Source organism: Triturus cristatus, chromosome 4_2 (genome assembly GCF_964204655.1).
Source record: "Triturus cristatus chromosome 4_2, aTriCri1.1, whole genome shotgun sequence".
Lineage (NCBI taxonomy): Eukaryota > Metazoa > Chordata > Amphibia > Caudata > Salamandridae > Triturus > Triturus cristatus.
The window spans coordinates 491,361,107-491,377,018 of record NC_140586.1 but is presented as its reverse complement, the minus strand read 5'-3'; the positions used below and the strand labels follow the sequence as shown (position 1 = coordinate 491,377,018).

Below are 15,912 nucleotides of genomic sequence, written 5' to 3'. Positions count from 1 at the left end.
TCGACCGCTCGCAATGAGAAACTACCAGTCTGCGTTGAGAAAGCTGCAGCTCGAGTACAAATCTACTCGAGCGACAGAAAACGCCCGCTTGCACTGTGCAAGATGCAGTTTACAATGATTGCACAGTGCGGACAAGCATCCGGCACTGTGTAATCAGTGCAAACCGCATTTTGCCCAGTGCACTACGCAATTCGCGTAGCTTGCGTAGTGCGAAGTGCACTTCGCGCAGCTACGCGTAGCGCTACTATGCGAACTACGCCCAAGGTTAGTCAGGTGCCCTCAAATCTCGGAGATGATCTGCGCTTGTGGCGCATCGGACTTGTGCACTCTGGGACCTTTGACAATTCCCAATAATGGGAAGGCAGCTGTGAAATGATAGGGTTGGGCCATTGCCGGTAAACTTTGTCACGTGGGAGGTGGAGTTTTCCTGAACTCAACGTTCCAAGTAGAGCGCGGAGTAAAAAAACGTTGCAAGCTCTGCTAGCGGAGCAGAATTCATTGCCCATCCCTAAAAATAGAAGTTAATGTTCATGCGTATTGTTATGTTGCAACATCAGACGTCAAGTAACAATTGCTTCTAGGGTGGAAGTATAGAGTGGAATGAGTTGGGTGATGAGAAGGTTCTCAAGGTTTTTTGACATTCATGTCACGAGGTATGGCATTCACACAAAGATATGGCCAGAAAACAAATTGAGGAGAACATTGGACAACAAAATTGAGACAGTTGGATTCTGAGTGATGTTTTGGAACATCAACAGATTAAAATTATAATGCTAAAAAAGGGGCTTTCGTGCAATTTTATGAAACATTACTCCCCAGCAGCATTACTGCTTCAAGAAATCTATTTGCTGGGCAATAAGTTACATTTCCTGGACCAGCACAAGTGTCCTACAGGTTACAAAGGCGTGGCTCTATAATTCGCAAGTCACTCCCCTTCACTATTATAGGATTCATTGTAGACACATAGAACACATTCTTGCAGTTTTTAGATTTAATGGGGGTCAGGCATGAATGTTTGAATGAGGATTTGTTTCACACCCAGCCTCGCACTGTAGTCTGGAGAAACTGATTACCCTAATAATGGAAGCTCAAGCAGGTGTCTCTTCAATATGCAGTGGCTTTAATGCAGTAATGGATCAGAACTGGGACTTGTGCAGTACAAGGCCACGTACCAGGCAGCATAACTCACCTCTACCTGCATGAGTGGCACCATTGGCACTTGCACATGTGTGGCGGACCTGGCACTCACATACCATGGAGTATACTTACTTTATAGCAGAACACAAGTTATATTTACGCCTTGACTATTTAATGCTACTGACACTGAACATGACCTGTATTTCAAGAGTCTACAACGGGTCTAGTGATCTGGTGGCTTGTGCTGCAATAGAGCTCCATTTGGGGTGCAATGCAATGAAAACCCACAGCAGTTGAAGATTAGATTAAATGGCTGATAGTTGGTGAACAGCAAGTACTGTTGGAGCATCAAGGAGGAGACTCAACCTTACTTTCAACTAATGGTTACAATGCTATTAACACAGGATCACGGTCGAGGAAGGAAGACTCCCATCTGTGCCAGAAGGAAGTGACTCCTGAGTCACTGAGGCAATTGATGTTTGATGTGAGATGGGCTGCCTGGAATACTACGCAACTTTGGGTCTATGAATTCGAGGACAGGTGGGAAAATTACTGTGCTGGGTATGTTGCAAGGATTAACCTGTTAGGCCAGTGCCTTCGTTACTCTTGGGCTGAGGGGAGATATCTGGCAATCTGCTGATTGCCTTGGTGTTTGCATAATACTGCAGTGAGCTGTAAAAAAGTGCCCCCTCTTGCAGATGCAGTGGTTTGGGTGGAACTGGTGACAGAGCTGAGAGTCAGAGATTATGTGTGGTGATAGCTGAAGATTTGTCTGAAGCGTTATCATCTATTCACAATGGCAAGACTCTGGGCCCAAACGGTCTACCATCCAAATATTTTAAGGGTCTGTCTTTGATACAACCACATTAATGTAGTTTGAATGAATACCTGATGCACACTGGGATTCTCCTAGAAGATCTGTACATGTCCACTATTGCAGCAAGATCAAAATCAGACCACCTACTTGATAGTTGTCCCCACTGTCCATCTCTTGCATTAATATGGAGACAAAGATATTTGCTACAGCCTTAGCAAATTGCTTGGTCAAAGTAGTCCCCAATTTGATTCATCCCATCCAAAATGGTTTTATGCCATTGATAACAACCCATCATAGCTTAGTGTGTGAGCTTGGCAATAGCACATGCATCCAATGTAATGTAGCCGTTTGTGATCATACTAGTAGATATTGAGAAGGTGTTTGATTTCTTGAGGTAAGCCTATCAATTTAGATCCTTGAGCAGTTGAACTGGACCCATGATTCCATTAACATAATATGTTCTTATACAAAGAGCCAACGGCCCACAATCCCCCTTCTTCACTATACAGAAGGATATGAGGCAAGTGTGCCATATCTCTTTATTGCTTTTCGAGATAGCTGTCAATCGACTTCTGATTTGGATTAGGATGGCCTGGTTAATGGAACTGATGGGGGAAACAGTAGGGAAGATTGCATGTCTCTAAACACAGATGATTTGCTCATGTATACAAGGTATTCGTGGTGGATAGGACAATGTTTGATGAAGATGCTGGATACATTTGTGATGTGGGCTTGGTAGTCAATTGAGATAAGTCTACTATCTACCTACTTATTGGAGGAACAAACAGTGCATTGGCAAACCCTATTGAAGATAGTTGATGGCAGATTTAAATACCGGGAATGCTTGTCACCAGAGACAGCTGTGCATTGGAATTAAATTTAGCACCTATCTTGATGTGCACAAGGGTAGATCTTGTCCAATGAAACGTGATCCCTATTTCAACTATAGGCAGTGTATTCTTATTTAATATGGTCACTATCCCATTACTGGTATATATTCTGCAGATCTATTTGAAATCCCCCACTGTTTCTTTAGAGGATCCTAGAATACATTTTAACCTTCTTGTTGGCCCACAGAGTTCCCAACGCGGCATATGAAAATGTGGCCAATCATAATATGACTAAGACTAACAATGGCAAATGTGCTATTATATTACGGACAATGTCTTTTTGGATGGTGGGAGGACCCATCAATCAGAGTTGAGTTAGCATACTTGACAGATGCAGACAGATTGCTTTTGAACCTCTTTAGAAACCTTATGCTCTCAGTCCTTCTAAAGGCCACTAGGTTCGTAATTGACCCCTGGTACAAGGTACTTCGATGGGTGGGCTGGGATCGAAGGGTGGCCTGACAGACGCCCGTCTGTCATGGCACCTGGCTAACACAGGTGAGTAAAATGATCAGCGTTCTTCAGTGGGATGCTATCAGAACATCCAGGGTAAGAGATGTGTGGATCCACACCTACACCTAGATGAATTCCTTTTTACAACTCACTGATGAGTTTGGTATGTATATATTCCGTTCTTCAGGTATCTCCAATTGAGACATGCGCTAGACGGCACAGTATGAAGCTCACTGACTTTGCGAGTGCAGCCCATCAGAAGCCAAGCTGACAACTCATCAACTGGGTGATAAGAAGACCTCTCTGGTATATCAAACGCTGGCATGTAATGCCTGGACAGAAATGTTGGGGAGTGCTGAGAGGTAAATATGTCGCCCAGGGAGCTGGTGATAATGGCCAGGGCAGGCATGATCCAGTTAAAGTTCTTACATAGGGTATACTTTATGCCAGAGCACCTCTCAAAAATAGGTAAAATACCTGCGTCGAATAGTTGCCGATGGTGGATTCATAGAGGAGGTTTTTTTAACCTGATTTAGGGTTGCAAAACTATCAAAACATATTGGGAGGAATTTACTTGCCCCATATCAGCAGTCCTTCAGCTCGCTTTTGATTTGACCCCAAAGTGGCACAGCTGGGAATCATGGAAGAGGCACGTTTCCTATGGGAGGGCCCAAACACTTGTAGGATTAGGGTTTGTGTTAGGCGAAAGGGACTTTGCCAGGCAGTGGAACTCCGGCTTAGTCAATAATTTTTAAGAGGGATTCTGGAAATATCCAGATGTGCTGTGTTTGAAAAATCTACCATGCTTGTGATGCCCCTGAAAATATGTTATGCTATGGGGACCGTGGCTGACCCACATTTGACTCCTTTTTTATTTTTTTATTTTCTTAGTCATAAGTTTAATTCATTATAACAACAAAAGATGCAAAAAAGAAAGAAACATCTCATAGAAAAGAGTTGGACATACATATTCCAAGAGAAAAAAAATATAAGAAAATATCATCAGTCAAGACTTAATATACTTAACGCCATTATACCAGGAAAGGTCAATATCAACAAAGCTGGTTACACATTATTTTGATGGAAAAAGAGTGGTCGTAGAAAGAGAGAAAAAAACAACACACACACACTAGATTATCAGTTCCATTGAAGACTGGACCACACCTTTTTAAATTTAAACCAGGATCGCGGGCCTCTAGCTTTGGCTACTGCGGATTCCATTTCATATATTTCTCTAAGTAAGACCCAAAATTCATTAATACTTGGACTCATGTTTTGAATCCACACTCGAGCAATACATAAACGAGCACATGCTATGAAAATAGAAATAAATGATCTCGTATAACTGCCCATATCTCGTATAACCCCTAAAACTATTTCCTTCTCGGCGATCTGGACATCATGGCCAACCACAGTTATGAGTACAGAAGTTACCTCTGTCCAAAATAGATTCAGCTTTGGACAGGTCTCAAACATATGTCTTAAGTCTGCAGTGTACATTTGACATTTTGGACATATTGATTTGGCCGAAGGTTGAGTGGTGGCCCATTTGGAGATAAGCTCAGGAGTATAATACAACATAAATATCATCCGATGCTGTTGAAGTTTCAAATTAACTGATGTAATAGCTGTTTCTATACATTACAATAATTTCCTGTATTTCCTCCTGAGCTATCTCGATTTGAAAGATCCGACTAAGTTTCACTGATACCTGTAGCCCGTCATCGCTAGCAGCTTCTAGCAGCTTCTGATAAACTTTGCCGATAGTTCCTCGGCCAGCTGTCAGAAACAATATGGATAATAGTTCTGAGGGACTCTTCAGCTCTAATAAACTCTGACCCCGTAAAAAACAGTCCCTTAATTTCAGTTACTTAAAAAATGTGCTCTGCTGTAATCCAAACTCCTCTTTCAGAGCTACAAAAGATCGCAACTTGGTCAACTCTTTCATGGACAAGGCTTCCCACATTTGAATCCTAATGTAAATTGCTTTGATTTTTTTAGGGAAAGAATCCCGCTTAAGTTCTATTAACTCTTGCTGTCTCAATGTTTCCATAATAAATGTTGAATATCTGCTACTCCAATGTGTGGTGTTGCCACCTGCTAATGTTATGGTGCGTTTATTAGAAGGCGCCTTAATAGTATTTCAAAAATGAGTAGCCAGCAGGGTCGGATTGGTAAGGTGGGCACTCGAGCAATTGGCCAGTATCTGAATTGCGGCTGTAGGCTGCTTTTTTGGCAGGCGTGGTGGCAGAATTAGGCTGTGTATGTGCTGCTCAGATGCGGCCATCATACCAGTGGGGGCCTAAACGGCTTTTCAAGAGGCAGATGGGCGTCTGTTACCTCCCTTTTACAAACGGGGAGGAGCAGTCATTCCCAGTCTCTCACTGGGCTGGCCCATTAAGGTATGCAGATTGAGCAGGGGGCCTGAGCAGAAGTGGCCTTACTTGTATTCAGGTGTGGTTCACCACTGAACTAATCTCTGCACAAAGAGTCCTGGCAACATTTGCATTGTTCTATCTGAGTGAAGTTGAGAAAACATGCCTCTTCTAGAGAAACACATGCCCCCTCCTTCTTTTCATCATACTTAAAACACTGAAGCAGTGTTTTGTGAAAAGGCACTATCTGAAAATGTGGGCCACTTTTTTTAGGGTGCCCGGGCCTATTTTTGATCCCAATCCAACCCTGGTGGCCAGTAGCTTTTGTGATTATATAGGCACATGAACATTGTGGTTTGTGTGACTGGTGAAGGGTTGGCCCACAGGGCAGAGCTAGTAGGTGTTATAAATTCACGAATAAGGTGAAAAACACATTTGAGTGTGTCCAAAAAATGTCTTGTGCGGGCCTCCAAATTTAAGACAATAACACCATGCATTTCAAGTTTGTTAAGGCCCCAGAACACATCCTAGAAGCCTCTCAGCCGGACACGTAGCAGACTCTTACCAGTCCCTTGCCTGACCTTAAGTTACATACAGAGCCAGTCCACCATCACTTTAACACAACAGTCGCTCCGTTTTCAAGCTTCTCCAAATTAGTTTGTTTAGCGTTCCTCATGCGGAAAAAGCAAAATGAGAGAGTATTGATTCTGAAATAGGTTACCCTCAGTTCCAATTACATAATTTTTAAGTGAAGAATAAGCGGTGACTTACTGCAACATTGTTACAATCCAATATTTGGGCGTTGGAATCGGCGACTCCGAATTTCCCAACCGTGAAATCTCCTCCAACCGCCCGGGCCTCCAGAAGGAACCCTCGGAATGTGCTGCCAGCGGTTGCTTCCAGAGTCACTTAAGAGAGAACAGATATTTTGACATCTCTTCGGTAAATTAAATATCAGTTAGTTTAATTTTAAAATACATGCTTTGGTACGCGGTTTGTGGTTAAAATTCAAGTGTCTACAGTGATTGACAGTGGGGACGATTCTAACATATACAATAATTCTGCACGTTCCAAAGAAAGGTTTTATTTACAGTGTCTTAGAAACAATATACAAATGAGGCTTCTGCAGAATGGCTGTGGTTTCGAAACGACAAGTAACATACCAAACACATTACCGTTTCCAGAGCATAACCTTAGCCTGTGGCATCACTAGGGTTGGTGTCACCCGGTGTGGGTAACTCATGGTGTCACCCCCTCACGACTTACTTAGGTGAACTTCAGTATGAATAGTGGTGGACAAGCCTTGAAAGTTAACCTACACTTGTCATGCTAGGGTCCACCTGCTGGTGCTACAACACCGGGGCTTCTAATGTCTTGCGAAGCCTTCAAAGGTCTAGCATGAGATAGTGCTCTCTCAGGAGAGTGGTCTGGTGGACTGGTTATTAAGGCTGAACCTGGTTCCCCAGTTCCAAATTCAGCAGCTCTGGCCATAGTGCCACATCCTCTTCCCCACTGAACACCACACTGTCCCACTGAGAAAAACTCAGACTGCCTTCAACTACAACCCAATTGTTGCCAGCTATAAACACCTGGATGCGGCTCTATTTAAATTACACACTGGGCAAGAGCAATATGTAGCTTCTACATTTACAAAAAAAAATGACAGCATCGTGGAAAAAGCAAACAATCATAGGGGATGCGAAATTTTACAAACCATGTGAAATGTAAGCTGGAACAACATGGTTACCTTAACGCTTTTACACTCACTGTTCAGAAGTCAGTGAGTGCTTTTGTCTGAAAAGTTAAGGACATGACTACAGGGCCCTGAATGGACCCATTTCAATGGACCATTGCTTATATCCTTACAAAACGTAAGCAGTATGGTAAAAAAAAGACAACATCCCTAGATGCAGAGCAGCAGTACAAATTTTGTTTTTCAATCCTCACATTGCAGTACCTCCAGGATTGGTGCACTAGTTCCAAGCCCAGGGAAAACAAAGCCAAGACAAGAAAAATAGCGCTTCACTGGCAAACTCTGTAAAAGTGGCGCTAATGTGTTTGGGTGTTAATAAAATAAATCTGGCCAGTTTGCTACCACTCTGTCATACATTATTTAGTTATTCATTGTTCATATTTTTTAACTTTTATTCCTGATGCTGCACTTTGGAATTAAATGTCAGAAAAATACGACATTGATTTCCAGCAAAAGTGATTTTCTTTTTTGGATCCATTTCACAGGGGTGCAAATAAAAGAAAGGAGAGGAAAGAGAGTGAGAACCCTGTCTTGCAGGCAGCCACTGTTTTCAGTAAGAGTCAGACTAAGAGAAGAACTGCCGCGCTAGCAGGCAAGACTGAGGCCTGAAGCTATTTACAAGAAGAGATACACACAGTATAACACCCTTAGAGGTACAGACACAAGCGGAGATCTGCCTCCTCCAAGAGAAGGCACTTCCTAGGTTAAAGGTCACTTTTTTGGAGAGCTGCAGCAACATCACCAGATCACTGACCTGGGTTGAAAAATGCAAATTGGGTCAGGACATTTCTGTAATTTCCATCATTTTGAGTGACGCTTGTTAAGTGTGTAGCGCCTAGTATCTGGAGTGAGCTTTAAACTGAGAGTTTTAATAATGCGACAGAGACCCTGGTGTTAAAGCGCCTTGGGTCCGAGCCACAGTCCTGCATCTGGGGCCTTTGGGCAGGTCCAGCCAGCATGTACCAGTGGTCGAAGTGCGGAAACTGTGGGCGGAGAATCAGAAGGCGGGAATAACCTGAGGATTGGATCAGTGGGCGGAGTTAGAGGTGTGGCCAGGATAGCAAAACATCCCAATCTTTAGTATTTGTTTGGCATTTCACTGACCAGTTACAGCTTATTATGTTATGAAATTCAACCAATGGATACACATGATTATTTAACGATTAATACGAGTTATTGACATTTAAATAAATTCACAAAGTGGGATATGTTTCTAATCACAGAATGTCCCAAATATGCTTAAAAGTGGAAGCACAAGCCATTTGTTTGCGAGCCATGGATTTTCTGTCGTCAGCAATATACACAGAGACAATCAATTTTACGTGTGTAAATCACTGTATGGGAAATGTTACATAAGACAAAGGACTACAAGGTGTAGGAGTCACATGACAACCATATTATTAGGCAGTATAGTTTAATAGTGATTGATCCGGAGAAACACAAACTCAGAATTTAAAACTTAATACCAAGATTCGGGGTCACTTTAATAATCATTATTGATTTCTATTCAAATGAACACTTTTTGCAACATTAGGATAATCAAAGGCTTAGGGAAAAAACCCTAAAACTCTAGTTTATACCTTGCAGTTTGTATGCAGTTCTTAGATGAAAGTTAATAGCTCACTGTTCTTTGTTAGGATTTTAACTTATAAACTTCAAGCAGCAAAAGAATCTTACAGTGGGTGCTTCTGCCTGAAAACTACAGGGCCCAGAAAGGATCCATTTCAATGTCCACTGCTTATATGCTCACAAAACGTAAGCAGTATGGTTTAAAAAGATCACATTCGTGAACACAAAGCCGCCGTACACATTTTGTTTTACAATCCACCCATCAACCAGGAATTGCAGTACCTCCAGGTTTGGCGCACTTCCCCACCGGGGAAACAGCGCTTCACTGGCAATCTCAGTAAAGTGACGCTAATGTTTTTGGGGTTTGAATAAAACCGATCTGGCCACTTTAAGAACACTCCGTTATTGATTTTCATATTTTGAACCGTTTATTTCCGAGGCTGCATTTTGGAATAGACAAGTGTCAAAACGGCATTTCCAGCAAAAGTGGTTTTCTTTTTTGCATCCATTTCACAGGGGAACAAATGAACGACAGGAAGAAAGAGAGGGTGAGAACCATTTCTTGAGTCACGGTTTTCAGTTAGTGAGGAGGAGTTAGAGACAGACAAAGAGGGAATAAGAGAAATAAGGAGAAGGGAGGCAGCTGCCAGCGGCAGAGCAGAAGCGGACACCTTCCTTGTCTTCTCTGGGCAGGAAGCAAGAGACGGAGACCTTTTCCTTCTCTGCTCCCCGCCCGTCCCCGAACAGCCACTAATGCCGAGCCTTCTCTGCGGGCCTTGGATATTTCTTACGTCCAGGGACGCATATTCAATATAAAAAAGTAGAGGAACGGAATCTATAGAATTAAAGAAGTAGGGGAACGCCGTGCCCTGCCGTTCCCGCCCACTTCGGCCACTGGCATGTATACAGCGGCAGAGCTGCTGTGCCTGAAACTGAAAGGCCTCCTGAGTCCCGACAGCTCAAAAGATGGGCCCACAACTCTCGAAGACGACGTGATCAGAGTAGAGAGGCAGTGATCAGAGAGGCAGGCAGGCCACCGTGACCTCGCTACGCATTGCCTGCGCCCTGCGCGCTGCGCCCTGCGCCCTGCTCAAGAAGTAAAAGTCACAAAAGTGAAAAGTTGACACTCCCAACAACACACACAGCACAGGCAGCATAATCATAACCGGTCCGCAGCGTCCGCAGTGACCTGACCCATGATGACCATTATTATTGCATCGCACAGCGCACCGGCAGGCAACAAACGCTTGCACTTGACCACCACGCACCACCCACCCATGCAGGCAGCATAACCGCAGCCTGACCACCACCCACCGCCACCTGACCCATGACCTAATCAATTGGTGCCGGTCTGCCGGAGAAACTCACCTGCTGAGTTGGTGGCAGACGGGGGGGCTATGTCGATCGGCGGCTAGCCTTGAGGCTCCTTGGAATAAAACTAAATTATGGCAGCCCACGGGTGGTCAAACCTCTGCTCTGACCGGAGACCTCCTCGTCCCTCGTGATGCCAAGTCACGTGCACTTTTAGGGCCCAATGCGCATGCGGGATTCCCGGATTCAGAATGACATCACTGCACCCGGGCCTAGAGTCTCTAGTGACAACGCCACTGCCGAGGCGTGCAGACGTGGCGGAGGAGGAGACAGTGCGCACTGTGCACAGGCACCTCCTCCTCCTGAAAGGTTAGGTTGCATTGCGTGGTTGCGTTGCTCTGCACTACTGCACACCGGCCCTTTGGTGTCACCCCATGTGAGGGTGTCACCTGGTGCGGTCCGCACCCCCCGCATCCCCATAGTGACGCCGCTGACCTTAGCGCCTATGACACCGCATTTGTTACTGATTCAGAAGCATCCTGGTGCTGTCTGTCAATGTACCCTCAGACTCAGGTCGCAAAGGTGCAGTAACATGCACACTACAGAAGAGCACAGACAATGAAAGCTACAGACATTTCGACCATAAACTGGATAAGAGACTGAACTAGTTCTAGATGAAAGCTAGACAACTAAAGTACCATGACAGGCCTTAACAAACACATGGCAGTAAACGGTTATTATAACATAGCATGCTGTTGGACTTGGCCCTTTTTGCAGGGTCATCCCTGAACTTTTTGCCTTCCACTTGTATTTTTTCTGACCTCTTTTTGTTGGTTTTATGACTCTGGGCACTTTACCACTGCTGATCAGTGCTAAAGTGCACATGCTCTCTGTTGTAAATTGTTGTAATGAACTAGTGACTCCATGATTGGCTTATTTGATTTACTTGTCAGACCCTAGTACAGTGCAACATGTGTGCCTGGGGCCTGTAAATCAAATGCTGCTGGTGGGCTTGCAGCACTGATTGTGCCACCCACAGAAGCAGCTTGTAAAATGAAAATCAGGCCTGCCATTGCAGTCTGGGACTGCCATGCAGACATGGCATGTGCACCCACTTGCCAGTCCCTAAACCTTCCCTTTTCTACATGTTAGTCACCCCTAAGGTAGCCCCAAAGGCAGGGTGCATTGTATGTGAAAGGTAGGACATGCCCTGATGTGTGTGGCATGTCCTAATAGTGAATTACAGCAAATTTCGTTTTTCACTATTGCAAGGCTATCTGTTCCCATAGGCCAGAATGGGCAGTTTGAAAATAACATCTTATGATCCTAACTGACCCTAGGAACAAGATCGGAAAATAAAGTTTACTATGCCTGAACTCAGAATGTTAAAATACATCTTTTAGTGTGAGTGATTTTTACATTCTGTGTTTGAAAATACCACTTAGATATTTTCTTGCCTTTGCTAGGTTTGTGCATTCCATGTCTGGTTTGTGAGTGACAGGGGGATGGAGAGGGCCTTGGCTCCAGCAGTCTGATCAGTCAGGGCTGGGCTGAATAGGACCTGCATTGAATAGAGAGTAGGGGGAGGAGATTTCCTTTCACTTGCCTGAGCCTTCATAGAATAGAGTGTAGGGGGAGGAGATTTCCTTTCACTTGCCTGAGCCTTCATAGAATAGAGAGTAGGGGGAGGAGATTTCCTTTCAGCTACCTGTCTCCACCTCCTGCCAGGAAGCTGCACCATGGAGGACAGAACTGGTTTTGGCTGGGCACAGACACTCTCTGCCTTCAAAGAACAAAGGATTTTGCAGTATAAATATTGGGGCCCAGACCCCAGAACTTTAGATCACTTCTGGGAATCAAGACAAACCTTTGCCAAGGAGAGAAACCAAGGAAGCTGAAGGAGGAGACTGCCCCTGTGCTGTTTGCTGTTTGGGGTTGGCCTGTAGTGGTTACTCATTGCCAAGGAAAGGAGAAAAGGAACTTCTGTGTTTACTTTTACTATCTTGAGGAAGATCTCCAAAGGCTTGAAGTTGAGCTTGCCTCCTGTTCTGAAGTCTCAGGGACCCAAAGACTTTACCACCAGCTCCCATGAATTTCCTTGCTGGGAATTCTACCTGCAGAGAGGTGCCTGTTGTTGTTTTGGGCCCTCTGGATACTGCGTGTCACTGGGAGCTGGAAGCGCGACGCAACGAGGAAGAAGCGTGTCGCCGCCACAGCTGTTCGCCATCGCATTGCTGAAGAAGCGCGTCACATCAACGGAGAAGCGTGCCGCCGCCGCCGCAGAGGTTGCCTTGCACTACTCTATAGTTCATCGATTTCGTCGCATGGCCATCGGCTGTGCACGCATTGCATTCACGTCGCATCGATCAAAGACGCCATTTTGTCGCATCGCACCGGATCGTCGCATCGCGGTGCCATCTTGTCACATCGTAACCGGAACACAGCAAGGAACAGATGCAACACCTCCCCCGATGCAAGGAACCGACGCATCACCTTCCCTACGACACTTTTGTTTGTATTGCGTGACGCATCCAAGGTACTTTGAGAGTAAAGTGTCGCTTTTAACATATACATTGAACTAAGCTATTTCTACCATCTGAAAGTCATATTTTTTAATACTGTATTGTGACGCAATGAGGAAGAAGCATGTCGCCGCCGCAGCAGTTAGCTTTTCATCGACTAGGAAGCGTGTCGCCGCCGCAGCTGTTCGCCGTTGCATCGCCAAAAATGCGTGTTGCATCACCTAAGAAGTGTGTCGCCGCCGCAGAGGTTGCCTTGCATCACCGGAGAAGCGTGTCGCAGGGCCTGTCATGGCTCTAAAGTTCATCAATTTTGCCGCACGGCCGTCGGCTGTGCACGCATTGCATCCATGTCGTTGCATCGATCAAAGATGCCATTTTGTCGCATCACACTGGATCGTCGCATCGCGGCACCATCTTGTCACATCGTAACCGGAACGCAGCAAGGAACCAATGCATCACCTCCCCCGAAGCAAGGAACAGATGCATCACCTTCCCAGCGACACTTTTGTTTGTATTGCGTGACGCATCCAAGGTACTTTGAGAGTAAAGTGTCGCTTTTAACATATACATGAACTAAGCTATTTCTACCATCTGAAAGTCATATTTTTGAATACTGTATTGTGGATTTTTGTCGCTTGGTCTTGTGTTAAGTCTAGATAAAGATAACTTATTTTTCTAAACTGGTGTGGTGCCCATTTGTAGTGTTTTCACTGTATTACTGTATGTGTTCACAAATGCTTTACACACTGCCTCTGAGATAAACCTGCCCGCTCATGCCAAGCTACCAAGGGGGTGAGCAGGAGTTATTTTAGGAGTGTATCCCCCTTACCCTGACTAGGAACAAGGACCCCTACTTGGTAAAAGGTACCTACCTCTGCCAACTAGAGACCCCCATTTCTACCACATGCCACAACATGATATAGCATCATAACATAACACAGCATCACAACATAACATAACAGTGTTCAAGGTGTACACCCTGTGGTGTTTCCTCAGAACCATCAGTTTGGACAGATCTCCTCTATGGTGTGGTGATATGGCATCTTTTATCAGCATCCCTTTAAAATCCACGATGTATCTTGTTTTATTCATGTTTTTTTTTTTTTAAAGTGAAGAGCCAGAGGAATATTTTCCACTTTGCATATAGCGCCTTTTTTTTTGTGCTGAGATATTCCTTGTCTGATCTTTTGCACAGTGCGTCCTACATTTACAAGAACGCATGGACATAAGGCAGCCTAAATTACATGTGTTATAGCTATTCATTGTGCAAAGAGTATGTTTGACATTGCTGTATATAAATATTTTAGTGCTGGAGATCTGTGCACATTCCGAGCAGTTTCCACATTTAGAGCAATTCCCACATTTGTAGTGTCTGACTAAAGGCTGCTGACCCCATGATTCAATAAGTGTGCTTAGTGTGGGGTTTTCTTTCATGTGTGTACATGCCACATAGTCTTTAATGTTTTTCCTTTTCATACCTAAAAAAACTGTTGCTTTTTTTCCAAAATGTAAATCTGTCATAGACAGGATATGCCAGTTTTTTTGTATGGTTTTCTTGATCGGATTTAAAAGTGGAACTAGACAATTGTAGGCTAGTTTTTATTTCTCAGTCTGGTGGTAAGTGAATCATCGACAAATCCGGTTTGTGCTCGCTCATCACAGTTTGTGAGCGCTCATCATCAGTCATCTGAAATAGTCCCTTTCTTTCAGAAGCTGGCATAGAAGAGTAGATTCCTTAAATACATTTTTCTTTCATTTACAATTTCTTCTAGATCCAGATATTTCCTAGAAAGTAAGTGTTACACCTGTCAGCCTTGGGTGGTCTTCCCCCAAACATTTTGCCTGCTTGCCTCCAATTTTGCTGATATTATTTTGTTGGTTTTAGGACTCTGGGCACTCTACCACTGCTAAACAGTGCTAAAGTGCATGTGCTCTCTCCCTAAACATGGTTAGATTGACTTATCCACAAATTTAGTTTACCTGTAATTCCCTAGTAAAGTGCACTACAGGTTCTTAGGGCCTGTAAGTTAAATGCTCCTAGTGGTCCTGTAGATTGATTGTGCCAGCAACTTAAGTAGCCCTTTAAAACATGGCTCAGGCCTACCACTGCAGAGCATATGTGTGCAGTTTACACTGCCATGACGACTTGGCATTTAAACCCCCTCGCCAATATTTAAGCTCCCCTTCTATTACATATACATCACCCCTCAGAAGGTCCTAGGTAGCCCACAGGGCAGGGTGCTGTGTAATTGAAAGGTAGGTTTAATCAATGGTGGACGAACCCAAGTAAGTGTGGTACGATCACTGCTAGACAATGTTTGGGAACCCACTGGGTTAGTTAAAAGACCCCTCACACACCAACCTGGTTGGTGTCATGCTTCATCATTGGGGTCCCAACCGGGTGGTTGAATGCCCCCGGTTGTGCTACGACACCCGATTACAGCGGAGCTGGTGTGGTGCAGTAGTGTGATGTGGTGTGGATTAAAAATACCTCTGAGAATCCTTGCTGTTCTAATTTTATTACTGGCGGCTCAAGATATGATTAAAACTATATACGTGATGCAACTAAGAAAGAAATAATTATCTTATAGTTGCATGTTTCAGCCCGCAAGGAAATGTGTGGGGCTTTCTTCAGGACCAGTGAAAGTGGTGAGTGGCAAAGTGAATAGTGCCACGTGAGAAGTGAAAAAATGAAAAAAATGTTGTACCTACACACTCGCTAAGGTGTGTGGAACGGGTGTCTGCGTACTTGCGGACAACGCAGCGAAAAAGACCTGTGGGAGAGAAGGAGACAGCACACAACATGTATACATATATAACTAATAGGTAACATAGATGCAGAGCATTTCAGCAATTATAAAATGCAATATAAGGTGCTGCGATTATCCAAACATATCTGTCAAGTGATCGTACCTGTGGATGCAATCAGGGCATACAGTGAACATACCGCATGCTGAGAAGCGAATAAAAAAATATGTCTGGTCTAAAGCTGTGCATAATATGCATGCTAGACTACCGGCAACTGAGGGTTGTCAAGAAGAATTATTTGTACACCGTGAAATGCAGAGTGGCATCATACAATTGT

General features: G+C 44.2%; 1 protein-coding gene across 2 annotated transcripts in view; it reads right to left on the bottom strand.

Annotated features, from left to right (window-relative positions):
* The window catches only part of LOC146834592 (ferric reductase 1-like), a 485,837-nt gene that overhangs the window by 355,726 nt on the left and 114,199 nt on the right, over positions 1 to 15,912 (bottom strand). For both annotated transcript variants that reach the window (XM_085602043.1, XM_085602045.1), the window contains exon 3: positions 6,444 to 6,580. In XM_085602043.1, coding sequence (XP_085458169.1) covers positions 6,444 to 6,580 — 137 coding nt within the window. The remainder of the gene's footprint in view (positions 1 to 6,443; positions 6,581 to 15,912) is intronic.